Here is a 25686-nt window from a genome sequence, read left to right on the forward strand (position 1 = left end):
GGTCCGCCAACTTTTCGGCGGATGTCCAGAATAAACTGATGTTTGAAAAGGTATATACCCAGGCAGACTTTAGCTACAAGGACCTGGCTTAATCACAACACATTATAATAACAACATATGATAAACACACAAAAAATGATAAAAATCAGAAAAATCAACAGACTGTTATGATATCAAAAATACATTTTAATTTCGATTTGTCTAAAGTCCTGATGAAGACAAAAGATTTGTCGAAACGCGTTGACACAGCCCAAGTCTAACAAAAGAATTTTTCGGAAAAACAATTTTAAAATTAACTTTTTATTTTTCTGTATTTTAATAATGTATTAGAAATGTCATTCCTAATCAATGTATCATTTGTCTAACTACATATCTTCTATCAGATTGATTTTTAAAAAAAACAAATCGAAATTAAAATGTATTTTTGATATCATAACAGTCTGTTGATTTTTCTGATTTTTATCATTTTTTGTGTGTTTATCATATGTTGTTATTATAATGTGTTGTGATTAAGCCAGGTCCTTGTAGCTAAAGTCTGCCTGGGTATATACCTTTTCAAAAATTGTTGTTTCCCTGACCCAGGAGCTAGATCCTTAACAGGGGGTCCCTGATACTTACCCCAGAATAAACTGATGGACATGCCGTTTGATGGCCGTCGCCTTTTTGGCGACAAGGCAGACAATGCGCTTGAGCGCTTTAAGGACTCCAGGGCTACGGCCAAGTCCTTGGGCCTCTCGGCCCTGGGCCAGCAAACGGGTGCCTTTCGCTCCTTTTGTGGCCAAGGAAGAGGCGCCCCCACACGTGCTGCCAGCCACGCACCGCAGACTAACATCCAACGCGTTGGCGGCCGTGGAAATCGCTGTGGAGGCGGTCAGGGACAACGGCGAGGCCAGTACACACCCTCCCCCGCAGCATCCACCTTAAAACCCTCCTAGTCCGTGCTTTTCGGCCCATGTGACGCCAGTGGGGGGCAGGGTTCGCCATCACCACTCCCACTATCACATCGGACAGGTGGGTGCTGCTAATTGTCCGAAGGGGCTACTCCCCCCCCCCCCCCCCTTCGAGACAACCCCTCAAGCCATGCCACTGCAACACCACCGCGTATCGGGGATCATTTGCAGCTTCAGCAGGAGGACGTTTCGGCCCTCTTGGCCAAGGGGGCCATTGAGCGCGTTCCTGGGCCAGAAGTAGGATGTGGTTGCTACTCCCACTACTTTCTGGTACCCAAGAAGGGCAAAGGGGGCCTACGCCCTATCTTGGACCTACGGAACGACAATGGCGTCCTCCGGAAAGAGAAGTACAAAATGCTGACTCTGGCTCCGGTCTTAGCTGCCCTGGACCCAGGAGACTGGATGGTAGCGTTAGACTTGCAGGACGCTTATTTCCACATCCCCGTCCTGCCGGCCCACCGGCGCTACCTGCGGTTCATGGTAGGCCACGAGCACTTTTAGTTTACCGTGCTCCCCTTCGGCCTTACCAGCGCTCCACGGGTGTTCACAAAAGTGATGGCGGTGATCGCAGCTCATCTGCGCAGGTTAGGGGTTTGTCTTCCCCTACCTCGACGACTGGTTGTTGAAGGCGGGCTCGCCCCAGACAGTAGTCAGCTACCTCCAGACGACGGCGGACCTCTTGCACCAGCTGGGGTTCTCCATCAATGTGCCGAAGTCACACCTGTGTCCCTCTCAGAAGCTCCTTTTCATCTGAGCTGTTCTCGACTCAGCACAGTTTCGGGTTTACCTACCCGAACAGCGGGTTCGGGATATACAGGCTCTGATTCCAATCTTTCAGCCTTTATTCTGAGTTTCGGTCAGGTTGACGCTGCGGCTTCTGGGGCTGATGGCTTCCTGCATCTTTCTGGTGCATCACGCCCGTTGGCGGATGCGGGCTCTGCAGTGGGACCTGAAGTTTCAGTGGGCCCAGCATCAGGACAACCTGTCCGACCATGTCCTGATCTCGGAGGGCACTGCGAGACAGCTGCAGTGGTGGCTCACGGACCGCGATTGGGTCAGCGGCAGATCCCTCTCCCTTCCCCAACCGGAGCACGTAGTTGTGACGGACGCGTCCCTCTGGGGATGGGGAGGCCACATGGGAGAGGCGGAGATCAGAGGGCTCTGGTCTCCGGCGGAGTCCCGGCTCCATATCAACCTTTTGGAGCTACGGGCGATTCGTCTAGCACTGAAGGCATTCATCCCCTTTCTCCGGGGGAGTGTAGTGCAGGTGTTCACGGACAACACCACCGCCGTGTGGTACTGCAACAAACAGGGCGGGGTGGGGTCGTGGACCCTCTGCCAGGAGGCTCTGCGCCTTTGGCAGTGGCTGAAACATCAGGGTGTGACCCTGGTGGTTCAACACCTGGCAGGTTCTCTGAACGCCAGGGCGGACAAACTCAGCCGCCGTTGCATGATGGATCTTGAATGGCGTCTGAGCTCGGACGTGGCGCAAGGCCTCTTTCAGCAGTGGGGAGAGCCTTGGTTAGATCTATACACCACAGAAGAGAACACGCAATGTAATCAGTTCTGCGCGTTGGAATTTCCAAGGCGGCATTCGCTCGGAGACGCTTTTCGTCACGAGTGGAGTTGCGGTCTGTTGTACGCCTTTCTGCCTATACCACTTCTGCCCAGAGTGCTGAAGATCAAGCGCGACCGGGCACAAGTCATCCTTGTGGCTCCGGACTGGGCACGAAGGTACTGGTATCCTGAGCTACTCAGTATGTCAGTCGATCCCCCGGTTCGTCTGCCTCTTCAGGAGGACCTTCTGTCGCAGCAGCAGGGGACGGTCCTCCACCCGAACCTGTCCAGTCTCCACCTCCATGCCTAGAGGTTGAGCGGCGACAGTTGAGGCCATTTGACTTGCCTCCTGAAGTATGTAACATCATTCTGGCAGCCAGGCGTCCCTCCACAAAGTCTGTATACGCCTGCAGGTGGAACAGATTTGTGACATGGTGCACAGCAAAGGCTGTGGATCCTCTTTCTGTCCCTCTTTCTGAGGTTCTTCTCTTCCTTCTTTCTCTGGCCCAGCAGGGCTCTGCTCTGGGCACTATCAAGGGCTACCTTTCTGCCCTTTCAGCCTTTTTAAGGCTTCCTGACCAACCTTCTTTGTTCAAGTCCCCTGTTGTTAATCGATTCCTGAAAGTCATCACACATAAGTTTCCACCTGTTCCCTTCGTGATGCCTCAGTGGGACTTGAACCTGGTTCTTACTTTTCTGATGTGTGCTCCCTTCGTGCCACTTCACAACTGTCCTATCCGCCTTCTTACTCTGAAGACTGCTTTCCTGGTTGCCATCACCTCTGCCTGGAGAGTGAGTGAGCTCCAGGCTCTATCTTCTAAACCTCCTTTCCTTTCTGTCCATCCGGACAAGATTGTGTTGCGCACAAAACCCTCTTTCCTGCCTAAGGTAGTCACAGCTTCCACATCGGGCAGTCTATCACCTTGCCCACCTTCTTTCCGCCTCTCTCAAAGGAGGAAGAGCGGCTCCACCATCTGGTCCCAAAACGTGCGCTTTAGTTCTATTTGGATCGCACACGCCAGTTCCGGGTGGATGGCCAACTCTTTGTTGGTTACGTGGGCGCTAAGAAGGGACGGGCGGTGCACAAACGGACCATCTCTCGGTGAATCGTGTTGTGCATCCAAGCGTGCTACTCCTTGGCTAAAAAGAAACCTCCTGCTGGGCTGAGGGCCCATTCCACTCGGGCCACGGCGACTACTACTGCCCTGGGCCGAGGAGTCCCCTTGCAGGACATATGTCAGGCAGCTACGTGAGCCTCGCTGCACACGTTCGCAAGACACCACTGCCTGGACAGCCAAGTCTGGAGGGATGGCTTCTTTGGCCGTTCCGTCCCCCAGGACTTTCTGGTGTGATTATTGGTTCGCAGACCCACCACCAGAGTTGGTATTGCTGGGGTATCTATTCTAAGGTAAGGAATCTATCACTAACGTGTCTCTTTCAGATGCACAAGTTACTACTTGTGTAACGACATATCTGTAAGAGACATTAGTTAGTGATAGATTTCTTACCGACCCACCCATCCTCACCCTTTTTGCGAACCGATATCTAGGGTTAAGGTCATCCCCTTTCAGGGCCCTAGTTTCAATGGCACCAGTGTTGTTTTTTAGCATAGCTCTGCGTTTCTGGAGCGGGAAAGCTGTGTCTAAGAACGGACGTCAGCACGCGGAGGCGTCGTCTAAGTACTCCGACAACGTCATCACGGCGCCCACGACACTGAAGACTGGCGCGGAGCCGCAGACGACGCCTACCGACACGCAAGGGTACTGCTACGCAAAAATTTCCGGATCCATTCTGACGCCTGGGGCTATTCTAAGGTAAGGAATCTATCACTAACTAATGTCTCTTACAGATATATCGTTACACAAGTAGTAACTTGTGCTTCACGTCAGATGTTGAAGAAATCAAAAAACCTTCTTAGGGGTCCCACTGATACTTGGTCCTTTTAAACCAACAAAGAAGAAATTGGCACAGAAGCTGAAATATAAAAGAGCATCTTTATTAACCTCAAATGAGTGAGACTACGTCACACAGAAGCCTTAGCAACTGAATGAGGCAGTCTCAGGAGTACAGAAAACAGAGGCCCTATGTATGCTGAGGGTTACATAGTCATCATAGGACCAAGGGGCAGTCCTGGCTCATATAAGCATACAAAATGACTAATATGGGTATACAAGATCTGCTTGCTCAACAAAGTGGGAGGAGAGTTACTTCTCCATACAGCAGCAAAAATAGCCTGACAGTTCTACTAGAGAAGCAGGTGCATTCTACTAGCTAGGCGCTTCTGGGCATGTGCGAAGGTGGAAGATGCTAAATATAGTTTGTTTCCAGGCAGATTACAAGAGCAGTCAACACTGAGGGAGGACAGAGCACATGGCAAACAAAATGGCTGTCAGAAATTCAAAATGGCTTTCACAAAACGGATAAGATAACTTCTAAATACAGGATGGCTTCTGCTAATGCTAACCCATTGCTGTCAATTTACAACAGACGGCCGTTTTAGCATTAGCTGAAGACATTCCTATCATCCAGTAGGAACATAGAAAATATTTGCACATTAATTTTCATAATTTTATCAATTTCCTAATTCATTGCTAGGTGGGCATTTTCCATTCTAAACATTTCATTAAGCGGGTATAAGCAGGAATACAAAGGGAACGGAGCATCAGGTCATAATTAACATACAGATTGCAGGAGAGAGTAATGACCACTATTACAAACAGAATTATCATTTTTCTAGTCCTAAGCAAAAGCAAATCCTAAAATCATCTAGTAAACCTTTTCAGGGCTCCTATGCTTTGCAGTGACTATTCATTTTAAATTTCAGAATAGCCAACAGCACATATCTAATAAAAACATTTACCAATTGACGGTTACATTTTCTTTTTATGAGGGCTAGAACATCAATCCTATCCGGGACCAGGAGGACCACACAGGCCATAGGAATTAGGACGAAGAGCTGCAAAGGGCTACTCCTCCTCAAACATGGGACGACTAAAGGGGTACATTATTGACAAAAAGAAGTCCTTGCGGAAATTGAAGCCGCTGTACAACCAACCAGAGGGGAGTCTTCTCCCTGTGTCCGTTTGAGCCTCACAGGCAGGCTCTTGTTTTTTCCACGGTGAAGCTGCACAACTCGCAACTCAAGAATCACAATCCAGTTTCAAAGTGTCTTTTTTCAGGATAGGGCAGTCGCCCACCAGGCAAATGCTCTTAGCGTTCCTGTCCAGTGTCTCAGGCAGTGCACCAGTTTTCTTCACTTCAATCTAGCAGGCACCACAGACACAGCACCTGTACCCTAATCTCAAGTCCTTCCCTAACTCCTGTATTGCTCTGCTGACGCACTGCTCATTCGTTGGGGCAAAACATTGCATCCAGTGTGCTCAGGCACCTCTTGACCAACAAACAAAGGTGCAAACTTGTATTCACTTTGGGACCAGAATTCAAAGGCCTGATGCTAAGATCTCTGAAGCAACCCTTGTTTCAAAATGGGTCACCTCAAGCAAAGCTTCCTCGCCATTCTGGTCGGTTCGTGACTCTCGGCTGGGCATCATTCACAATTTCTCCTTTCGGATTTGTGACCCCGTCTTTTGCCCAAGACAGTGGCAGGGGTACACAATTAATTCCAGGGCTTCCGCCTTCACTGAGGTCCTAGTTGCCAGCAATGCCTGTGCTGGTTATCTTCACTTTGGCTTCAAGCTGGACTGGTGCTGATGCCGATTCTTCAGGCTGAATCTGATGTCCGGGCCCCTCTGGCAATGGTTGTAAAGCAGCAAATATCTATTGGTGGACAGAACAAAAGGTCTTTAGACAAGGCACAGAAACAGTCTATCAACAGAGAGGATAGTCGGAATATTTCCTAGTCTTGGGACGCCCCATATATTAGCAAGGCACCCAAGAACCACTTTCATCTATGAGAGAGTAATAAAAACAACAGCCTGGACCTATTGGCAAATATAAAAGGTACTCTTTGGTGAACAAGAGTAATACATCACCCAATCCCAAGCAGCCAAGGAAGTCTATTAATTTACTAAACTCAGAGGAAAAGAGAAAAACACAGACTTACTCTAAATCCTCACATTGTTGTATTCTTGTGTACTAATATGAAAACCCTCAAAAAAAGGAAATGTTCTTCACTTTTGCTCATAAACTTTACATTACTTATACCGGACTGCAGACACTTCTAAAAATTATTATTATTAATAAAAGCACCTACATACCTACATTGTACGATTAGGACCATGCTCTCATGTTATAGGAGCAACAGGAAAATCTAAAACTGCTAATTTCACAGGGGCTCTTATCTATAGAACAACATTTTCTTCGAAATGTTTTTGCTACGGATCACATGGGCACCCTCCCTGCGTTCTACTTTTCATGATCCAAACTATGCAACATCAGCTCTAATAAGGACTGTCAGTTTATTTACAAAGACTAGCTAATAAAAAAACTAGCAATACCCTTGCAAAACTACAATAATGGTATTATCACCTAAGACTTGTAGAATAAAACTACCCACATCTAATTCCCCTTAAAGATCAAATAAGGGAACAATCTAGACTACTGATCCTGTCATAATTTCATCAAACAGGATGGGCAGTAATAAAACATATAGTCGTTTTATTTATGCTAACAATGTTTAAAACCGTATTACTGAATAGCCAATTAAATGTCTCATTGCTATTTCACAGACAGTTTAGACAGGCTAAAAAAAAATTGAGAAAAGGAGAAAGCAACATACATATTACCTAGCCTTAATTTGTAGGGGAGATAGCCTCCTTCCCCCCCATTTTGACAGTAGGAAACCTGAAAGAGGTTTCACTTCTGTCAACACTATCAACCCATATTTGTAGCAACTGGGCATAAACAAAGTTTTAGGAGGTACATAGCACTTTTGAGGAGGTAAAGAATATGAATACCCAAACCCCAATCCTTTTAACAAATGTAACATGAGGGCGAATGAATTCAAACTAAATCCCATTTTCTCACTGTGCATAGATCGCCACCTAGTGTTGGGCCCGGATGTTTGCAGTTTGTTCTGAAAAGTTCTTTGGAAGTCCCAAGATAGGTGACTCCTCCTTTGGACCACATTGCGCATGGGCATCGGCTCCATCCCCAGATTATTTTTTCCCGCCATCGGGCTCGGATGTGTTTCCTGCGCTCCGGTTAGGAACCGAATTTCCTTCGGCACGCAATTCTCACCCAGTTAGACTGTATTGTTTCGATCGTGCTCCACATCGACGCGATTCTTCACCTTTGAAGTCTTCCATTCAGGTCTTTGACGAAGGCCGTAGGGCCTACCTAGGCCTTACTTCTGGCTCATGGAAAGGATGCCTTTCAAGAAGTGTCCTCTGTGGGTTGAAGTTTCCCCACACCGACCTACATGAGGTGTGCAACCTTTGCCTCTTACCGGAGCACGAGGCTAAAGACTGTTCCGCTTGTGCGTCCTTCCGCACCAAGAAGACGATCTGGGACCGACTAGCTCGAACAACAATGGCTCGTTTGTCGGCTTCAATCCCAGACGACCTCTTCGAAGAGGGCGTCGACGTGCCAGACACCAGCACGCCGAAGAGAGTACCAGCTCCTCAGACGTCAAAGACTCCGTCGAGGAAGTCACTCCAGCTCAACGGGTCGTAAGTAAGATAGTCAACCCCAACCCTTCCTCAACACCCTCTAAAAAGGCTTTGGGCACACCCTCACCTTCGGGCCCAGGTGCACACCGAGAGACTGCTTCCAACGCCCCGCCGAAGAAGCCCATTAAGCCTTCCGGCCGCTCTGGCTCGAGCCAGCCTATACACAGTGCTGATCCTACACTGACACCGAAGCACATGGCACCGAAGACTGCCACCGGTTCATCGATGCCGTAACCGCATTCGGAGCAAACTAAAAAAAAAAACTCCTAAAGCTCCAGATTCACACGCTTCGGAACCGAAAAAAAAACCAGAACCGAAGAAACAGGTTCCGGTAAAGGACACTTACAAAGGGCACACTTCTAAACCGAAATCAGCTACTGACTTGGTGCCGAAAAAACCTCCGGAGCCGAAAACCTCGACACCGAAGGATCTGCCCTGTTCAGAGGAACTTTTCACACCTGATCCTAACCAAAAAACTCTAGTCAAGGATCCTAAGATTGGTTAATTGACTCCGTTCCAAAAAGAGACCACTTGATGCTCCAGCACCACCTCCTCCTCCAAAGAAGAGACATTGCAACGTCTCCATTAAGTGTGCCTTCTCCTCCACCTCCCTATACTGTTCCCCCTCCTAAACCTACTCCACCTCACCATTCACCTACACCATCCCCTAACCCACAAGATGATGTAGACAAACTCTGATGACACAGATGGAGTTGCACATGACCCAGCAGGAACCAATAGTCCCCCTCAGTCACCTAATCCATGGGATGATTACAACACCCCTGATGTACCTTATGTCTCACAAGGCGACATATACCCTTCTAGACAATCCCAACCAGAGGACACTATAGGTTTTAACCTACTAGTCCAAAGAGCTGCCCAATATCATGGGGTGGACTTAAACACAGATGAACTGGAGGAAGATTTCCTACTAGACACTTTTGATAACACACAAAGGTCTACTGCCATTTTACCAATGCTTAAGGGTGTAATCAAACATGCAACAGAGGTTTTTAAAGACCCCGTCAGGGCTAGGGTCCTCAATCCCCGAATTGAGAAAAAATATAAAGCTGCCCCTACAGATCCAGTCTATATTAAAGGTCCAGCACCATTAGACTCTTGAGTAGTGTCTATTGCACGTAAACGTGCTAATTCTCAGACATCAGGTGAGGCCTCACCACCAGACAAGGAATCAAAACTACTTGACACTTCAAGCAAAAAAACAGCGTCTCAAGCAGCTAATATCGGATGCATCGCCAACACCCAAGTGTTGCTGGCCAGATATGACAGAGCTCATTATGATGAACTAGAGTCCATAATGCAGCATCTACCTGACAAATACAAAAATAGAGTCAATGAACTTATACAGGAAGGTAAAGATATTATCAACACTCCCATTCATTGTGCCCTAGATGCAGCAGATACTGCCTCAAGAGCGATTAATAACAGCACCCTCCTACGTAGACATGCTTGGCTACGTATCTCAGGTTTTAAATCTGAGGTACAAAACTCCATCTAATCAGCCATTTGATGAGACACATTTATTTGGCCCAAATGTTGACGTGTCTTTAGAAAAGATGAAAAAAGACACAGATACAGCAAAATCTATGGGAGCCTTGCAACAGCAAGCTCCTAGGCGTTCTTTTTGTCGCTCATCATACAGAGGCAACACTAGAGGCTACTCCTCCGAAAGTCCCTCCACCTCTTACAAAACCCCTAGCCAATCCACATTCACTAAGGGCTACCAAAGAGGGGGTTACAGGGGTAACCACAACAAAGGCAGAGGCAAGACCAACAACTCCCGCTCTGCCTCTACCCCTACCCAATGACTTTCCTCACCTCCCCCCACCCACACCCCAACATTCCACTCCTGTGGGGAGGGGGGGGGGGGGGGGGGGGGGGGGGGACTGCAACAATTCCTTCCTACCTGGACCAACATCACATCAGACAGGTGGGTGCGACAAATTATTCAATCAGGTTACTGGCTAGAACTAACATCTACCCCCCCCAAACATACCACCCAAACAGCGTCCAATGTCACAAGAACATCTAGCACTGTTAAAGCAAGAAGTCGAATCCCTGCTACAAAAAAGTGCAATAGAACCAGTTCCTCTGCACCAACAAAACAAAGGAGTTTACTCTCTATACTTTCTGATTCCAAAAAAGGACTGATCTCTAAGGCCTATTCTAGACCTCATAGCGCTAAACATATAAATACAGCCAGACCATTTTCACATGGTCACACTGCAACAAGTCCTTCCGCTTCTGTCACAAAACGACTTCCTTGCTACTTTAGATCTCAAGGACGCATACTTTCACATTCCTATTCACAAGGCTCACAGGAAGTATCTCAGATTTGTAATAGACAGACAGCACTATCAATTCAAGGTACTCCCATTCAGAGTCACAACAGCACCAAGAGTGCTTAGCAGTGGTGGCATTGCATTTACGAAGACAACACATCCATGTCTTCCCGTACCTCGACGACTGGCTCATAAAAGCCAGCTCATACAACCAATACGTGGAGCACACTCATGCCACAATACAACTGCTTCACAACTTGGGGTTCACAATAAACCACGCCAAGTCCATCTACAACCATCCAAAGTACAACAGTACCTCGGTGCCACAGTAAACACCTCAAAAGCGCTTGCCTATCCCACTCCAGCAAGGATAGCCAGCATACAAACTCTTCCAACAAGCTTTCAGCTACAACACTCCCTTCCAGCAAGAGTGTTCATGCAACTCACAGGGATGATGGCCTCTTGCATTTTCATAGTGCCCCATGCGAGACTTCAAATGTGTCCGCTACAAGAATGCTTATCTTGTCAGTGGAACCAGGCTCAAGGTCAATTGACAGACCAAGTGTTGGTAGACGGTCGGACTCATCGCTCTCTGCAGTGGTGGCACACCTAAAATCTTTCCAAGGGACAACCGTTCCTAGAGCCAGATCCTCAGATAATCTTAACTGCGGACGCATCGCTCTCCAGATGGGGAGCCCACCTACTGCAATACACCATGCAAGGCAGGTGGACATCACAACAAAAGTTACTCCACATCAATCATCTGGAGTTACTATGAATATTCCTAGCACTAAAAGCTTTCCAAAAGCAAGTATCAAACAAAGCTGTTAGTCCGCACAGACAACATGACAGCCATGTATTACATACAGAAGCCCGGAGGCACACACTCCCTGCAGCTCTCATCTAGCACAGGACATATGGCGGTGGGCTGTACCTCAAAACATGTTCCTTCTAGCCCAGCATGTTCCAGGAGTACAAAATACCATGGCGAATCTGTTAAGTCGACAAACACAACAGACCCATGAGTGGGAACTTCATATGCAAGTTCTTCAGCCATTCTTTCATATGTGGGGACAACCTCAGATAGACCCATTTGCCACTCACAAAAACGCCAAATGCCCAGGCTTCGCCGCGAGATATCCACACCCACTGTCCAAAGGCAATGCGATATGGATGAACTGGTCAAACAGATTTGCGTACGCTTTTCCACCTCTACCACTCGATTCGATTCAAAATCTTTATTCGGATTCCAGCAAATCCATAAAAGCACAATTAAAGTACAATTCAACATTTTTAAAAACTACAATGGATATAATAAAGTGCATATCAATACAATTGCAAAATATCAGCTCTACCACTCATGCCACTAGTAGTACGCAAACTACAGCAGCATTCCCTGACCCTCATCCTAGTTGCTCCAACATGTGCCAGCAGCCGTGGTACACCACAATGCTACAACTGTCGGTAGTACCACACCAAAAATTACACCTGTCTCCACACCTCTTAACACAGAACCGTGGAGAGATCAGACACCAAGACCCAGCTCAGCTCAACCTTGCATTCTGACTCCTGAAATCCTAGAATTCGGATATTTGAACCTTCCTCCAGACTGCATGGATGTCATAAAAGAAGATAGTCGTCCAAACACTAGGGCATGTTATGCAGCCAAGTGGAAACGATTTGTAATATATTGTCACAACAAAATTAATCCTCTGGATGTGTCTATTCAACACATCTTAGGATACTTACACCATCTCCAAAGATGCAACTTAGCCTATACGTCTATTAGACTACATCTTGCTGCGATAGCAGTATATCTGCAAAACAGACAACACCTATCTCTATTCTGAGTGCCTGCCATTAAAGCCTTTATGGAAGGCCTTAAAAGAATAATTCCTCCCAGAGTACCACCTTCACCTGTGTGGAATTTAAACGTTCTCACACGTTATTGGGGCCTCCCTTCGAACCCTCACACAAATGTGAACTACAATTTTTAACATGGAAAGTTGCGTTCCTAGTAGCTATTACCTCTCTGCAGAGAGTTAGTGAACTACAAGCACTAACCATTCAAGAACCCTTTTTGCAAATGCATCACAATAAGGTAGTTCTGCGTACTAATCCAGAATTCTTACCCAGTCATTTCTCCCTTACATCTCAATCAATCTGTGGAACTACTAGTTTTCTTCTTGCAACCACACAGTACCAGAAAGAGCTCTTCACACTTTAGATGTCAAAAGAGCATTACTATACTACAGAGGACACAACCCTTTTGTTAAACAAAACAACTTTTTGTGTCTCTCTCACCACCACACAAAGGTAATCCCATTTCAAAATCTGGGATAGCTAGATGGATTGTCAAATGCATACAGATTTCTTACCACAAAGCTAAACGTACTTTATCTGTAACTCCTAAAGCCCACTCTACAAGAAAAATAGAGGTTTCAATGGATTTTTAGGGAACATTCCCCTAGATGACTTCTGCAGAGAAGCTACATGGTCTACACCGCACACATTCACAAAACACTATTGTGTAGATGTGCAAACCAAGCAACAAGCTAATGTGGGCCAGGCTGTTCTCAAAACATTATTCCAAACTACTGCAACAGATAGGGGTGGTCGCCGCTAGGGATGGGTACTGCTATACAATCTATGCACAGTGTGCAATCTGCAGCTCATATGCCTCGAAAGGAAAATGCTACTTACCAGTATGCATCTCTTCTTGGCATGTAGAGCTGCAGAGTTGCACACGCCCACCCGCCTCCCCGGCTACCCTTGTCTGTTTCAGTATTATCTTAATTGGATGCAAATTACATGGGCATCCTTCCTTTTTTTGCAAAGCTCCATCATTTCCCTAATGACGAAATATGATCTGGGGATGGAGCCGATGCCCATGCGCAATGTGGTCCAAAGGAGGAGTCGCCTATCTCGTGACCTCCAAAGAACTTTTCAGGACAACAACAAATTGCAAACATCCGGGCCCAACACTAGGTGGCGTCTGTGCACAGTGTGCAACTCTGCTGCTCTACATGCCAAGAACAGATGCATACTGGTAAGTAGCATTTTCCTTCCATTGGGAAGCCAGCGTTTACCATAAACGCTGACGCTACCCAGAGGAAAAGAGGGGCGGCTTAGAGTCCCTTTTAGAAATTTAGTTATTTACAATATCTCTCACGGAGGCGGAGCAGGCTCTGCCCTGCCACGCCCAGGCGAGACCATTTAGTCCCGAAGTGCTGTCAAGGATATTGGATATGCAGTTTAATGAATGGTATTTTATTTCCAGACACACATGCAAAGCTGTACAAGTGATAAACAGATACTCTTCAAACACTACAAATATATCCATACAAAAGGTAATATAGAACTGAAAGGATGGTGCCAGTGACCTGCATTTTGCCATTTCAGCCCAGACTACTATCAACAAGGGCCCTCTTACACTCAATACAGAAAATCCCAATCAATCTTATCAGAGGCATCATAAGTAAGGCCAAGATCTATCCCACCTGACTTGACTCTTTAGTTTACTTGTCTCATTTAACATCCGTGCTAGTAAGGGAGAAGATTTGGGCAATCATCCCAGCCTGGTGCAACATAGTCTTAAAAACTAGACACTGGATATTATCTTCTATGGGCATTCAGTAGAATTTCTCATGATCATCTCCCCATATATAAAATGATTAGGGCACTCCTCTCGTTTGAAAGACAGAAACAGCTGTTTAGTAGCTTTTCCACAACCACAGTAGGAAACGCTTAGTGCAAGATGGGTTGCTAAATGCTTTCAAGTGTATTATGCTAAAACAAGATTGTGAGAATCTGGGTTGTTTGTTGACTAGCTATGAGCCCTGCTCAAGCAACAGCCACAATCCACAAAGTCACTAATTAACCTGTGCTTAACCCTTGGTAGCTTATCCCAAAAAGCAGTCAGGCTTAACTTAGAGTCAAATTGTAGAGTATTTATGCAGCATACAAACTGTAATGTGAAAACGCGACACAAGAAAAATCCCTAACTAATTTAAGAACAATAGTGTAAATCTTAATAAACTATTTGACACCAAAACAACAAAGATCCAATCAGTGGAACTGGAGTTAAGAATGTTTTATGTTTTTAGTAAAAACTAGTACCTAATAGAGCAAAGCGCCAACCTGGTACATCTAGTCATGCGGGACCGGGTTAAAGACAAAAGACCGTGATGGGGCGCAGTTCAGATACAAAAAGTGGATTGGGCCCGGTCAGCACTTAACTTTTGCCATTAAAAATTCTTGGAAAAAATGGCCTGAGAAAGTAAAGTTCAAGGGGGGGAAGGCTGCAGCAGGTGTCTGAGTAGGGAGCGTTGTCACCGGATAGCGTTGGTTTGAAGCTGCTGTGAAAATGTCTACATTCTGACTTTGTTACTAAATGAAAATCAATTCTCTAGCGGGACGAGGCAGAGGGCTATAGCCAAAGACAGTTCCACGAGGTTGAATATCCCTTTGGCAAAGGACTGGTGAAAGGATTTGCTGCAGCAGAGAAAAAAGAGGGAGAAGCAGCAAAATCAGTCTGACCGGCGAGGCATCTTGGGTGGCTGGGCGAGCAGGTTGGTCCGGGTGGTCTCCTGGTTCTCAGAGCAGTTGTTTGGCCTAAAAGTCCTCCGTTTTGAGGTTTGGTCATCTGGGCACCTTAAGCACCACAACCAAGCTTTCCAGGATTGTTGGGAGGACTCTCACAAATCCTGGACCCTTAGTTGTGGTACCCTGATGGCAAAATCTCTAGGACTCAGGCTGGGTCCAGGTGCAGGTTAAAGATGGTGGGAGCCTTCTGTGTCCATGTGGCTCTGAACAGGAGGCCAGCAACCTACCCCTTGTGAGTCACTCTGGAGGTCCTGGGGCAGTTAAAGACCCAGTCGTTGTACCCAGGTAGAGGTAGCAGGACAACAGGGCAGCAATCCAGGAGAGCTGCAGTACTTCACAACAGCAGTGTGGCAGTTCTTCCAGCAGCACAGCAGTCCTTTTTCCTGCAGATTATCATTACGTCCAGAAGTGTAATGAAGAGTCTGTGTCTGGGGTCCCCTTTTTATACACTGGAGCCCTCCTCCGCGGAGGTGGGAGAAGCTTCTTGACAGTGGCTTTGAAGAGCATGGAATTGCCTGACTCCAAGCTGGCTGCAGTGACAATGAGAGGTTGTTAGGCCCTTCATGTGAAGGCAGAGATCTGGCTATTTAGTTGCGTGTGGGAATGTGCTCAGCTCTGGCCCCCTTCTTGCCTGCAGGTGGCCTATTCAGGCACCCCTAATCCCTCTGTGACTGTTGGGGCAGAATTCACAAAGTCTGTCAGTTGAACCCAGTCATGTGGCCCTAGCCAGGCTACAGGCGCAAAAAGGCTAAGGGCAGAAAAATGGCAACTGTCTAAGTGGAATTTTTAAAATTGTAATAAAAAAACCTCACTTTACCATTGAATAGGGTATTTCACTACAGTTCCAAAGACACCAAACATAATATATCTACCTGCTCCTAATTGCCCATTGCAGCTTATTAACTGTAATTAGCAATCCCCAATGTTATCCTATTGGTGGTTTAGGCCTCACTGTAGTGAAAAACTAATTTTGGAGTATTTCACTAATAGAGCATTGCATCTGAAAAGTATGTGTCTAACCTTTTAATTACACAGCAACCTGCCCTATGGCCTACCTAGGGTCTACTGTAGGACTGGCATATGTGTAATAAAAGGGGAGGATAAGGATTGGCTGGGGTGGTGTTAATGCCATGTCGACTTGGCAGTTTTAAGCTGCATTCAGGGTGCAGTGGCAGGCCTGGGACATGTTTCAAGGTGCTACTTAAGTGAGTGGCACTAAGTGCTGCAGACCCAGAGGAAGCATTTAATTTACAGTCCCTGGGTACATGGTATACCACTCTACAAGGTATTTATAAGGAAATTAAGCATGTCACATAGGTGCATTCCAATCAGACTATCTTTAGAGGAGTGAGCAAAAGCATGCTTATCACTATTAACAGCGCTAAACTGCAGAAAATCCTATGGCCAACAACAACAAATTTAGTAAAAAGTGGGATGGAAAAAGGCAAAAGTTTTCTTTTGGCGGGGGGGGCGCTACCCTGCAGAGAGGGTCAGGTCCAAGAAAGATGCATATTTCAGGGCATCCTCCTCTCGTACGGAGGAAGCTTCCACTGCCTTTTTGTAGAATACCTTATTGGCAGACATCCCCAACCAGCAGTGTATGTTTCTACTCCATATTTACAAAACCATAGTGTTGATGTTAATGGATAAACAACCTTTTAAAAGCTTTTCAATTCTGCTTTTGCTACTTTCTGAAAGCTGCCCTCATAAAGGAGGAATACTATTTTTTGTAGTCTGGGCACAGCTTGAGATCTACAACCGCACATACTGCAGACTGAAAATTCAGCTTACCTGTCCACAGGTGCCCTACCTGCCTCCCCATTGCAAAAAAAAAATGCTGGATTTAGTAAGAAATAATTGTGTTAACTAGTGTTACTTAGCTGGACTTCTCAATCTTCCCTATTTGAATAATGTAAACTAGGATATGTATACTGGTGATAGGTGTCAGGGTGGGGATCATGAATCAGTCATGTTGTTCTTAAAACTGAAAGACAGCAAGACTTCGAAGAACAACCATGTAATATTCAGAGCCTAACTCTAGATAGCAGGAGAGTGGGTAGCAAACTTCATTTTAAGCAGTGTTGTTATTCACTGCTTTCAAGCCAGGCGCGGGAACTCTCAAAGCGAAATTTGTGTAGCCAGTCAATCTGAGCATTTGTAGCATTCAAATGACAGATTTGGATTCAGAAAGCCAAAAGAAATATTGGCTCAAGTACTATTGTCTGATCCAAGTTAAGCAATTCATTCAACAGTTTATGCTATGTCATTGATGAAAAAGTTCTGTTAAAGTCTGAATAGTGAGACAGGCTGATCTCCTCCCACAAAACATTACGTTCCAAACACCTTCTGTAGAAAACCTAGATCTGTGAAATCTATGAGGGGGTGTACATTGTGTAGATTGTCAATTTAGAAAAAACATTTTTCCTGTAGACCAATTGTTTCAATCAAAACATTTGCCAACTCCATTTTGTTTGTTACCTATTATTGTTATTATGGCTTTGGCATAACTATTGTGTTTCTGTTGCTTGTTCAGGTGATTTTCCATCTCTGGATAAGGTTCTAATTTTCCTTAAAGTGTCATTGTTGTTCTTTAGTAGCCGTATTGCATTAAATTCCTTTGAACAGTGCTCCTAACCTCTACTTGTCTTGTGTTCCTCAAGAAAAATATAATTTGTTATGGGAAAACTTTACTTAAGCATCCAAAATTGAAAGTATAATTTTGGGGCCTTCTGGTACTGTACTTGAAGGCGTTTCCTACAATTTTAATGGTCAAGATCACTGAATCAGTGCAGATTAGCAGTCTATTTCTTATTTACAAATGTTTGGCAATGGAAATGAAGGATGCCTTATAATATAGAACTTAATTATACATTGGTTTATCAAACTTACTGAATACCTGTTTTTTTAAATCACTTACATGCTAATCTTAGTTTCAGATATTAGAAACTCATGGCGAGAAGCTACACAGTGTGAAGACCTTTCAGATCTGCAGAAACAACCTTTACAGTTAGAGGTGGTTCCAAAAGAATCTTCTGACAAACTTGCTTCCTTACATACCAAACAAAGGTAGTAGAGCATGACCTGTTTTTTTGTTGTTGTTTGTGTTATCTGGTTCTCATTTGTCCTGTTAAATCTGGACAATGTGTGTTATCTGTAGCTGCACAAGTTGATGGTTGTGGAGTGTTTGGAATGGCAATACGACTGATAAAACCATTTATTTTTCAACCCACAGTCTTAATGAAAATAAAACAGTGGAACATAGTGTGTTGCTTCAAGACCACCAAGTCCAGCCAAGATTCTTGGAAGATGTTGCGGAAGCTCAGATAGCTGGCAAGGACCAACTTCGATCTTCATTCAGCCAAGTGTATAACTCCAAAAGTTCAACTTTGTCATGGGATTCTTCTCAGTGGATGGGAATCTGTGATGGTTCCGACAGCAGGGAAGTTATAGAGTTTGGCATTATTCAGAAGTCTTCCCAGGAAGAACATGCACACATGAGTCTTAACACCTTTAAAAGTTTAGAGATTGAAAAGACAGGAGAAAAAGGAAATAACCACAACAGAGATGATTACCATATGGACAACATAGCACTTACAAATAAGGTGGGCCGACCAGACAAAATGGAGATACAGGCGATTCGCAATAGGTTGGAGGAACTGAAAAGGAACATGAGAAAATCTTCACTTGAAGTGGAAGACTTGTACCAATCACCTGACAGAAAATGTATGAAGCGGAGATCCGTATCTTGCGCTTCACTTCAGGGTATGCTTAAAAGGGAAACATTCAGTCCTGTAGAAAGCAAGCTCACATTGGACTTGGATTACTTAGAAAGAACTCCGACGAGATCACTGAGTGAAAGAAAACGCACATTTCCTCCGCTCTCTAACATTTTAACATTTGATGAGTCCTTTACTTCAATTGAACATGAAGACCTGCCTATGCTAGATCTGCAAGGTTAGTATTTTTGTCACTTGTTTATTAACTGGAAAGCCAATAACTCAAACTTGGCTATCTCTGTAATGTAGTTTATCCAAGTTATTTTTCATAATAGTTTCTTTTTCTAAACCGGTAAGTATGGTGTTTAAATTCTATCTTACTCCGGTACCCAACTGATTTGGTAGTATCCATCATGTGGGTAGTCGAAAACCAGATTTTTAGAGTTTCACATTAACTTAGCCAAGTGTTTGAGCATTCTCCATCATTATGAGTCTGCTTGTGAAGCATTACCATAAGGTATGGTGTTGCTTAACTTGTTTCATTTCTTGTCTGAGTTGCTATATAACAGAAATGTTTTTTCCACTTGTATTGCTTATGCTTTTATGCTGATCATTGTGGTTTGTTCCTGCGTATGATTTTGAGAATCAGGAAATCACTGAAATTGCATTGTTCAGTGGTACTGGCACTTATTTTTTAAATTAATTTTCCACCAACAAACAAAATGGAAAGTTGTATTTAACACCATTGTCATAGTGTTGGTTGACATTTATTCCACTGTGATAGTACCAACATATTTCTATCCCATCCAGAGTAACGTATTTCTCCTGCAACTTATTGCAACCTGTGCTATTGGGAGACAAGTTCTAGGGATCAGTGGACCACAAAGGAGTTTCATTCCTCAATTAGATTTGGTTCATTACGCAATACTGAGTCCTTCCGAGCTCCACATAACCAGTTGTGTAGTACAATCAATTGGGTTAACCAGTAATGCAGACTCATGCCTGCCATTCCTAGTATCCCTCTAATAGAGTTGAGCGCATTTATCTGAAGGCAACCGTTTAGTCCTACTTGCCCAAAGAAAGGTAATGGTATTTTATCTGATCTGGTCACAAAACTGAGAAGGAATTTCAAGAGTAATTCTGGACAAACAAAATTGTGGGCAATACAATAATTTCGTACAATACTGTCTTGCCCAGGAAAATAATAGTCTGCTTCATCTTGCGTTTTTTTGTGAAAAATCTCCACCCACAGTACACTGTTCCATTACTAGCTTTTTTTCTTCTTCAAAGAATCAAATTTGACTGATTATCTTACAACAGAGAAAAGAGTGCAGTAAAACATGTACATCACATACATTAGCCAGTTAGCCATGGTGAGTGTTTAAAAACATTTGAAGGAGGGCGCGACTGGGATCATGCCCCCATTCCCTAAGGTACCAGTAAATTGTGGTAGGCCCACCATCGTACTGGCTCCTCCAGTTTGGCGCACCAGTTCATTGCGGCTCCTCATGCAGTTTGTGACTGGGCTTGGGTGGATTTCCAAATCTTAGCAGTGTTCTGCCTTGCCCTGGTGACCCTAACACCCACCTATATGTCCCCTCCCCCAACCACCCACATCATCCAGCATGCCCAGTGGGGCAATGCATGGAGAGCAGTCAGACTATCTTGGTGTGGAATTTCTTTTGCCCAGTATCATGAGATAATGGAGCAGTCCAACACCATGTGGAAGAAGCCACAGTCTTCATTCAAACATCTTGAACAAGAGTCCCTTGTGCGCAATTCCATCATTACAAGGTGTGTGTGGGGGGGCGGGAGGGTTAGTTTAAGCCATGTGTAGGTATTTCAGCTCTCTGAAGCAAAGGAGGGAGGAGATGAGCAGCTCTCTTGAATGCATTTTCGCATCCTGCCAATTGCTCTTGTCGAAGGGGTCCTTTGCAGTCTTCCCACTGCTCCCTGAGAGGCACCAGGGGGACTGGGGCATTTAGTATGAGGGATTTCTAAATTGGCAAAATAGCTTCCTGACTTAACGGGCTTAAGGTGATTCTAGGATGTAGGGGGTTGTATTAAAGTCGGTTGGTTACCATTTGTTGGTAGATTGTCACCGCATGCCGTAGTTAAATGTATTTGTAAAATTTGGCTTTGTGGAATTTGCCTGTAATTCTGCAAAGCTTTTCATCTGTGAATCAGACCCCACATTTCTTTACTTTGAAATGCCAATAAGGTTCCATTTGATAAGGCCTTGTAGTTAAGTAGCTTACTGAAGCCATGTGCCATGCTGTGGGGGGTTTACTACGATCCCATCCGGTCCACCGAAGGGCGGTTGCCAGCATAGGAATGAGACTTGCATCACCTCTGGGAGCGAGCTTGGTACAGGAGCCTCGTATATATCTGCCTGTTATTTTGGCTGCCAAGCAGGGACACTTCAAGACAGAAGGCAGTGTCTTCCTGACCTACAAATAGCCAATTATTAATAACTTGAAGCCGAGATGCCCACTACTAGAGCCGTTCCCATCCCCCCCTTGTTTGTGAATTGTACACATTTCTTAATTGATTTGTGTCCCCATAGAAGCCCTTGTATCCACTGTAGGAAGCTGGCTCTTTATATGCTATATCAAAATAAAATACATCTTGAAGAGTGTCCAGGAGTCCCTTTGAGTCGACAGGGGGCTTGCTATGGCAGTCCCAATGTGGGTAGTGTGGTCAGGCAGCCTTAGGCTTACCATAGAGGATTGCAAGACAACTGAAAATGCACACAATGGTCAATAACTTTGACACACAACTCAAGAAGGATATCTACACCAATTTATAAAAACAGCAAGTATCTTTATGTTCGAGGCATGTGGGCTGCTGAATTCATATCTGTGCATAGATCGCCGCCTATTGTTGGGTCCGGATGATTGCATATTATTGTCCTGGAAGAGTCTTCGTAGTATCACGAGATAGGTGGGTCCTCCCTCGGACTACAGTGCGCATGGGCATCCTCTCCATCCTCAGATTGTTTTTTTCCTCCATTGGGATCGGGTGTAGTTTCCTTTACTCGAAGTTCGGAATCGAAAAAATATTCTAAAAGGCCAAAAGGCCTTAGAGTTAGTCAGTATTGTTTCGATCGGTGTAGAGAAACTTTATTTAGAGTTATCCAGCTCCGGACGTCGAATCGGGCCGCAGAGTCTTCTCGACGCCACGTGGACCGGTCGTCGATGGAACGGACTCCTTTCAAAAGATGCCCTCAATTTAACGCTAAATTCCCACATACAGACAAACACCCTGTATGTAACAGATGTCTATCCCCAGATCATAACGAAGACTGCCGCCTAGCCTGTGCCCAGTTTCGATCCAAAAAGACTATCTGGAATTGAAGGGCCGCTAGGTTAATAATGCAGCAATCGGCGCTGGAGCCAGAAAATATCTGACGAGGAGGAAGAACTTGTCGAAGCCGAAGAATCGGAGGTACAGTCCCATCAAGACTCCGAGTAAGAATCCAATTACTACGTCGATGGCGAAGAAGACATCGTTGAGGTAGGAGACGACTATCAAGGGATTGGAGCTGTCGAGGAAGACTCCAGTGACGAAGCGGGGCGAACCGGGAGTACACCGCCCCATAAAAACATTACGTCGGTTCCAAAGGCTCAGGTCGCGGCATCGCCGGAAGGCCTTAGCCAAGATCTCGATACGTGCTACTTCCCCTATTCTATTTGAGCCTATCCATCCAGCTATGCCTAACCCATACACATATTCACCCCCACACTCAGAGGAAGAGGTGATTGATGAAAATAATGAGGATTACATTTACCCAGTAGACTCTGACCCAGACACCCAGCCACAACCATGGGTGGAATCAGTGGATCCGTATAGCTCTACACCCATTCCAGATACACCTGCATACCCTGCTAAGCCTTCCCCTACAGAGGATACGGCTGCATTTAATGCACTAATAGATAGAGCAGCCCTCCATCACAATGTAGAGATGCATGCAGACCCCATTGAGGAGGATTTCCTTTTTGACACTTTTGCTACATCAGAAAGGTCTGTAAAAACATTACCTATGTTAAAAGGGGTACTTAAACATGCGGGAGACATATTTAAGGAAACAACTAGGGCAAGGGTAATTAACCCTAGAATAGAGAGGAAATACAGGCCAGCACCATTAGACCCCACAAATATTAAGGGGTAACTGCCTCTAGATTCATTGGTTGTATCCAATGCACGTAAACGTGCAAACTCTCAAACAGGAGAAGCTGCTCCTCCAGACAAAGAGTCGAACATTCTTGAGGCTTCAGGCAAAAGGGTAGCTACCCAAGCAGCAAACACATGGCGTATTGCAATACGCAAGCCCTGCTAGCTAGGTACAACAGGACACACTATGACACCTTAGAGACACACCTCCAGCATTTACCAGAACCTTACAAGAAACAGGCTGAGGAAATAGTACAGGAGGGAAAGTTAATAACTAATGCCTCCATTAAATGGGCCTTAGAAGTTGCAGACACAGCTGCCAGGTCAATTAACACCAGTGTTCTGCTCAGAAGACATGCGTGGCTTCGCATCTCAGGTTTCAAAAATGAAGTTCAATCCACTATATTAAATCAGCCAGTAAATCCAGATTTCTTGTTTGGTCCAGCTGTCTACAACATTCTGGACAAAATGAAGGACGACACTGAGACTGCTAAGTCGATGGGAGCCTTGCAGTCCCAACAACATAGGGGCTCCTTTCGTCACTCCAATTGCAGAGGAGCTGCAAGAGGTACCTTGTCACAGCACAGCTCAAACTACAAGGGGAACACGCAAACCACCTACAACAAAAACAATAATAGAGGTGGTTACCGAGGCAATAGCAACAAGGGCAGAGCGTGAGGAGGTAATACCACCAGATCCTCTACCAACACCAAGCAGTGACTTCTTGTCGCTTCCCCCAGACCATACAACACCGGTAGGGGGACGACTACAGCAGTTCCTACCTGCCTGGCAAAACATCACCACGGACAGGTGGGTAATACAAATTATCCAAAATGGCTATTGCCTAGAGCTCATCTCCACACCGCCCAACATACCACCCATACACCGTTCTATGTCCACAGAACATCTCAACCTATTGCAGCAAGAGGTTATCAGTATGCTGCAAAAAGAAGCCATAGAACAGTACCAATACAACATCATGGTACGGGGTATACTCTCTATACTTCCTAATCCCCAAAAAAGTCTGGTCTCTCAGACCAATACTGTACCTCAGGCCCCTAAATCAATACATTCTATCAGAGCATTTCCATATGCTCACTCTACAACAAGTCTTACCACTGCTGCAGCAAGGAGACTACCTCGCAACTTAAGACCTCAAAGATGCATACTTCCATATACCGATACACCCGGCTCACAGGAAGTATCTCAGATTCACAATACAAGGTCAACACTACCAATTCAAAGTCCTTCCTTTTGGTGTGACAACAGCCCCACGGGTGTTCACAAAATGCCTAGCGACAGTATCAGGACATCTAGGAAGACAGCAAATTCATGTCTACCCGTACCTGGACGACTGGCTAATACAAGCAAAGTCAGCCCAGCAATGTGCCAGCCACATGTCTCGCACCATTCATCTCCTACACAGTCTAGGCTTCTCGCTGAACTACCCAAAATCTCACCTACAGCCGTCCCATGTACAACAGTCCCTGGGAGCAACAGTAGATACTCTACCACCAAACGCATACCCAAGCACAGCAAGGATCAACAGTATGCAACTGCTCATCCAAAAGTTCATGCCACAACACTCGCTCTCTGCCCGAGTGTTTATGCAACTCATAGGCATGATGGTTTCGTGCATATTCATAGTCCCTCATGCACGACTACACATGCGTCCGCTACAACAGTGCCTAGCACAACAGTGGAACCAGGCTAGGACAATTGAAAGACCTAGTGTTGGTAACCAGTCGTGCATACAACACTCTGCATTGGTGGAATCCACAAAACCTTTGCAAAGGTCGACTGTTCCAAGAGCCTGTACCACAGATAGTCATGACGGCGGACGCATCCCTGTTAGGATGGGGAGCCCATGTCCTTCAGTACACAGTGCAAGGCCTATGGACAACACAACAAAAGAAAATGCACGTCAACTTACTAGAACTGATGGCAGTTTTTCTGGCACTGAAAGCATTCAAAATACATTTGTGCAACAAGACTGTGTTGATCCGGACGGACAACATGACAGCAATGTATTACACACAGAAGCAGGGAGGAACACACTCTCCACAACTATCACACCTAGCTCAAAGCATGTGGAAGTGGGCCATTCAAAGAAACATTTTTCTCATGGCGGAACACCTCCCAGGCAAGGACAATCAAATAGCGGATCTGCTCAGCAGACACAGCCAACATATGCATGAGTGGGAGATTCATCCCAAAGTGCTACAACCATACTTCCAACAGTGGGCACAACCAGACATAGACCTGTTCGCCATAAAGGAAAACGCAAAATGCCAGTACTTTGCCGCCAGGTTCCCACATACGCAGTCGCAGGGCATTGTGATATGGATGAACTGCTCAGGCAGATTTGCATACGCTTTTCCCCCAGCACCACTAATACCGCTGGGGGCGCGCAAACTACGCCAGCATCCAATGACCCTAATCCTAGTTGCTCCAACATGGGCGAGGCAACCGTGGTACACAACATTTCTAGAACTCTCCGTGGTGCCTCATCAAAGACTGCATCTAACACCCGCTCTTCTAACGCAGAGCCATGGAGACATACAGCACCCAGATCCGCAACAGCTGAACCTTGCAATCTGGCTCCTGAAGTCCTAGAGTTTGGGTACCTAAACTTACCTCCAGACTGCATGAATATTATCAAAGAGGCAAGAAAACCTGCTACCAGAGCATGTTACGCTTCAAAGTAGAAGCGTTTTGTCATTTATTGTAATAATAACATAAACCCATTAGA

General features: G+C 45.5%; 1 protein-coding gene across 3 annotated transcripts in view; it reads left to right on the forward strand.

The window, feature by feature from the left end:
* HAUS6 (HAUS augmin like complex subunit 6) overlaps window positions 1–25686 on the forward strand; it is a 407393-nt gene that overhangs the window by 323065 nt on the left and 58642 nt on the right. For all 3 annotated transcript variants that reach the window (XM_086961463.1, XM_086961465.1, XM_086961464.1), the window contains 2 exons: window positions 17976–18111; window positions 18278–18999. In XM_086961463.1, the coding sequence (XP_086817589.1) occupies window positions 17976–18111; window positions 18278–18999 (858 nt within the window). The remainder of the gene's footprint in view (window positions 1–17975; window positions 18112–18277; window positions 19000–25686) is intronic.

Source organism: Lissotriton vulgaris, chromosome 3_1, assembly GCF_964263255.1.
Source record: "Lissotriton vulgaris chromosome 3_1, aLisVul1.2, whole genome shotgun sequence".
Taxonomy (NCBI): Eukaryota; Metazoa; Chordata; class Amphibia; order Caudata; family Salamandridae; genus Lissotriton; species Lissotriton vulgaris.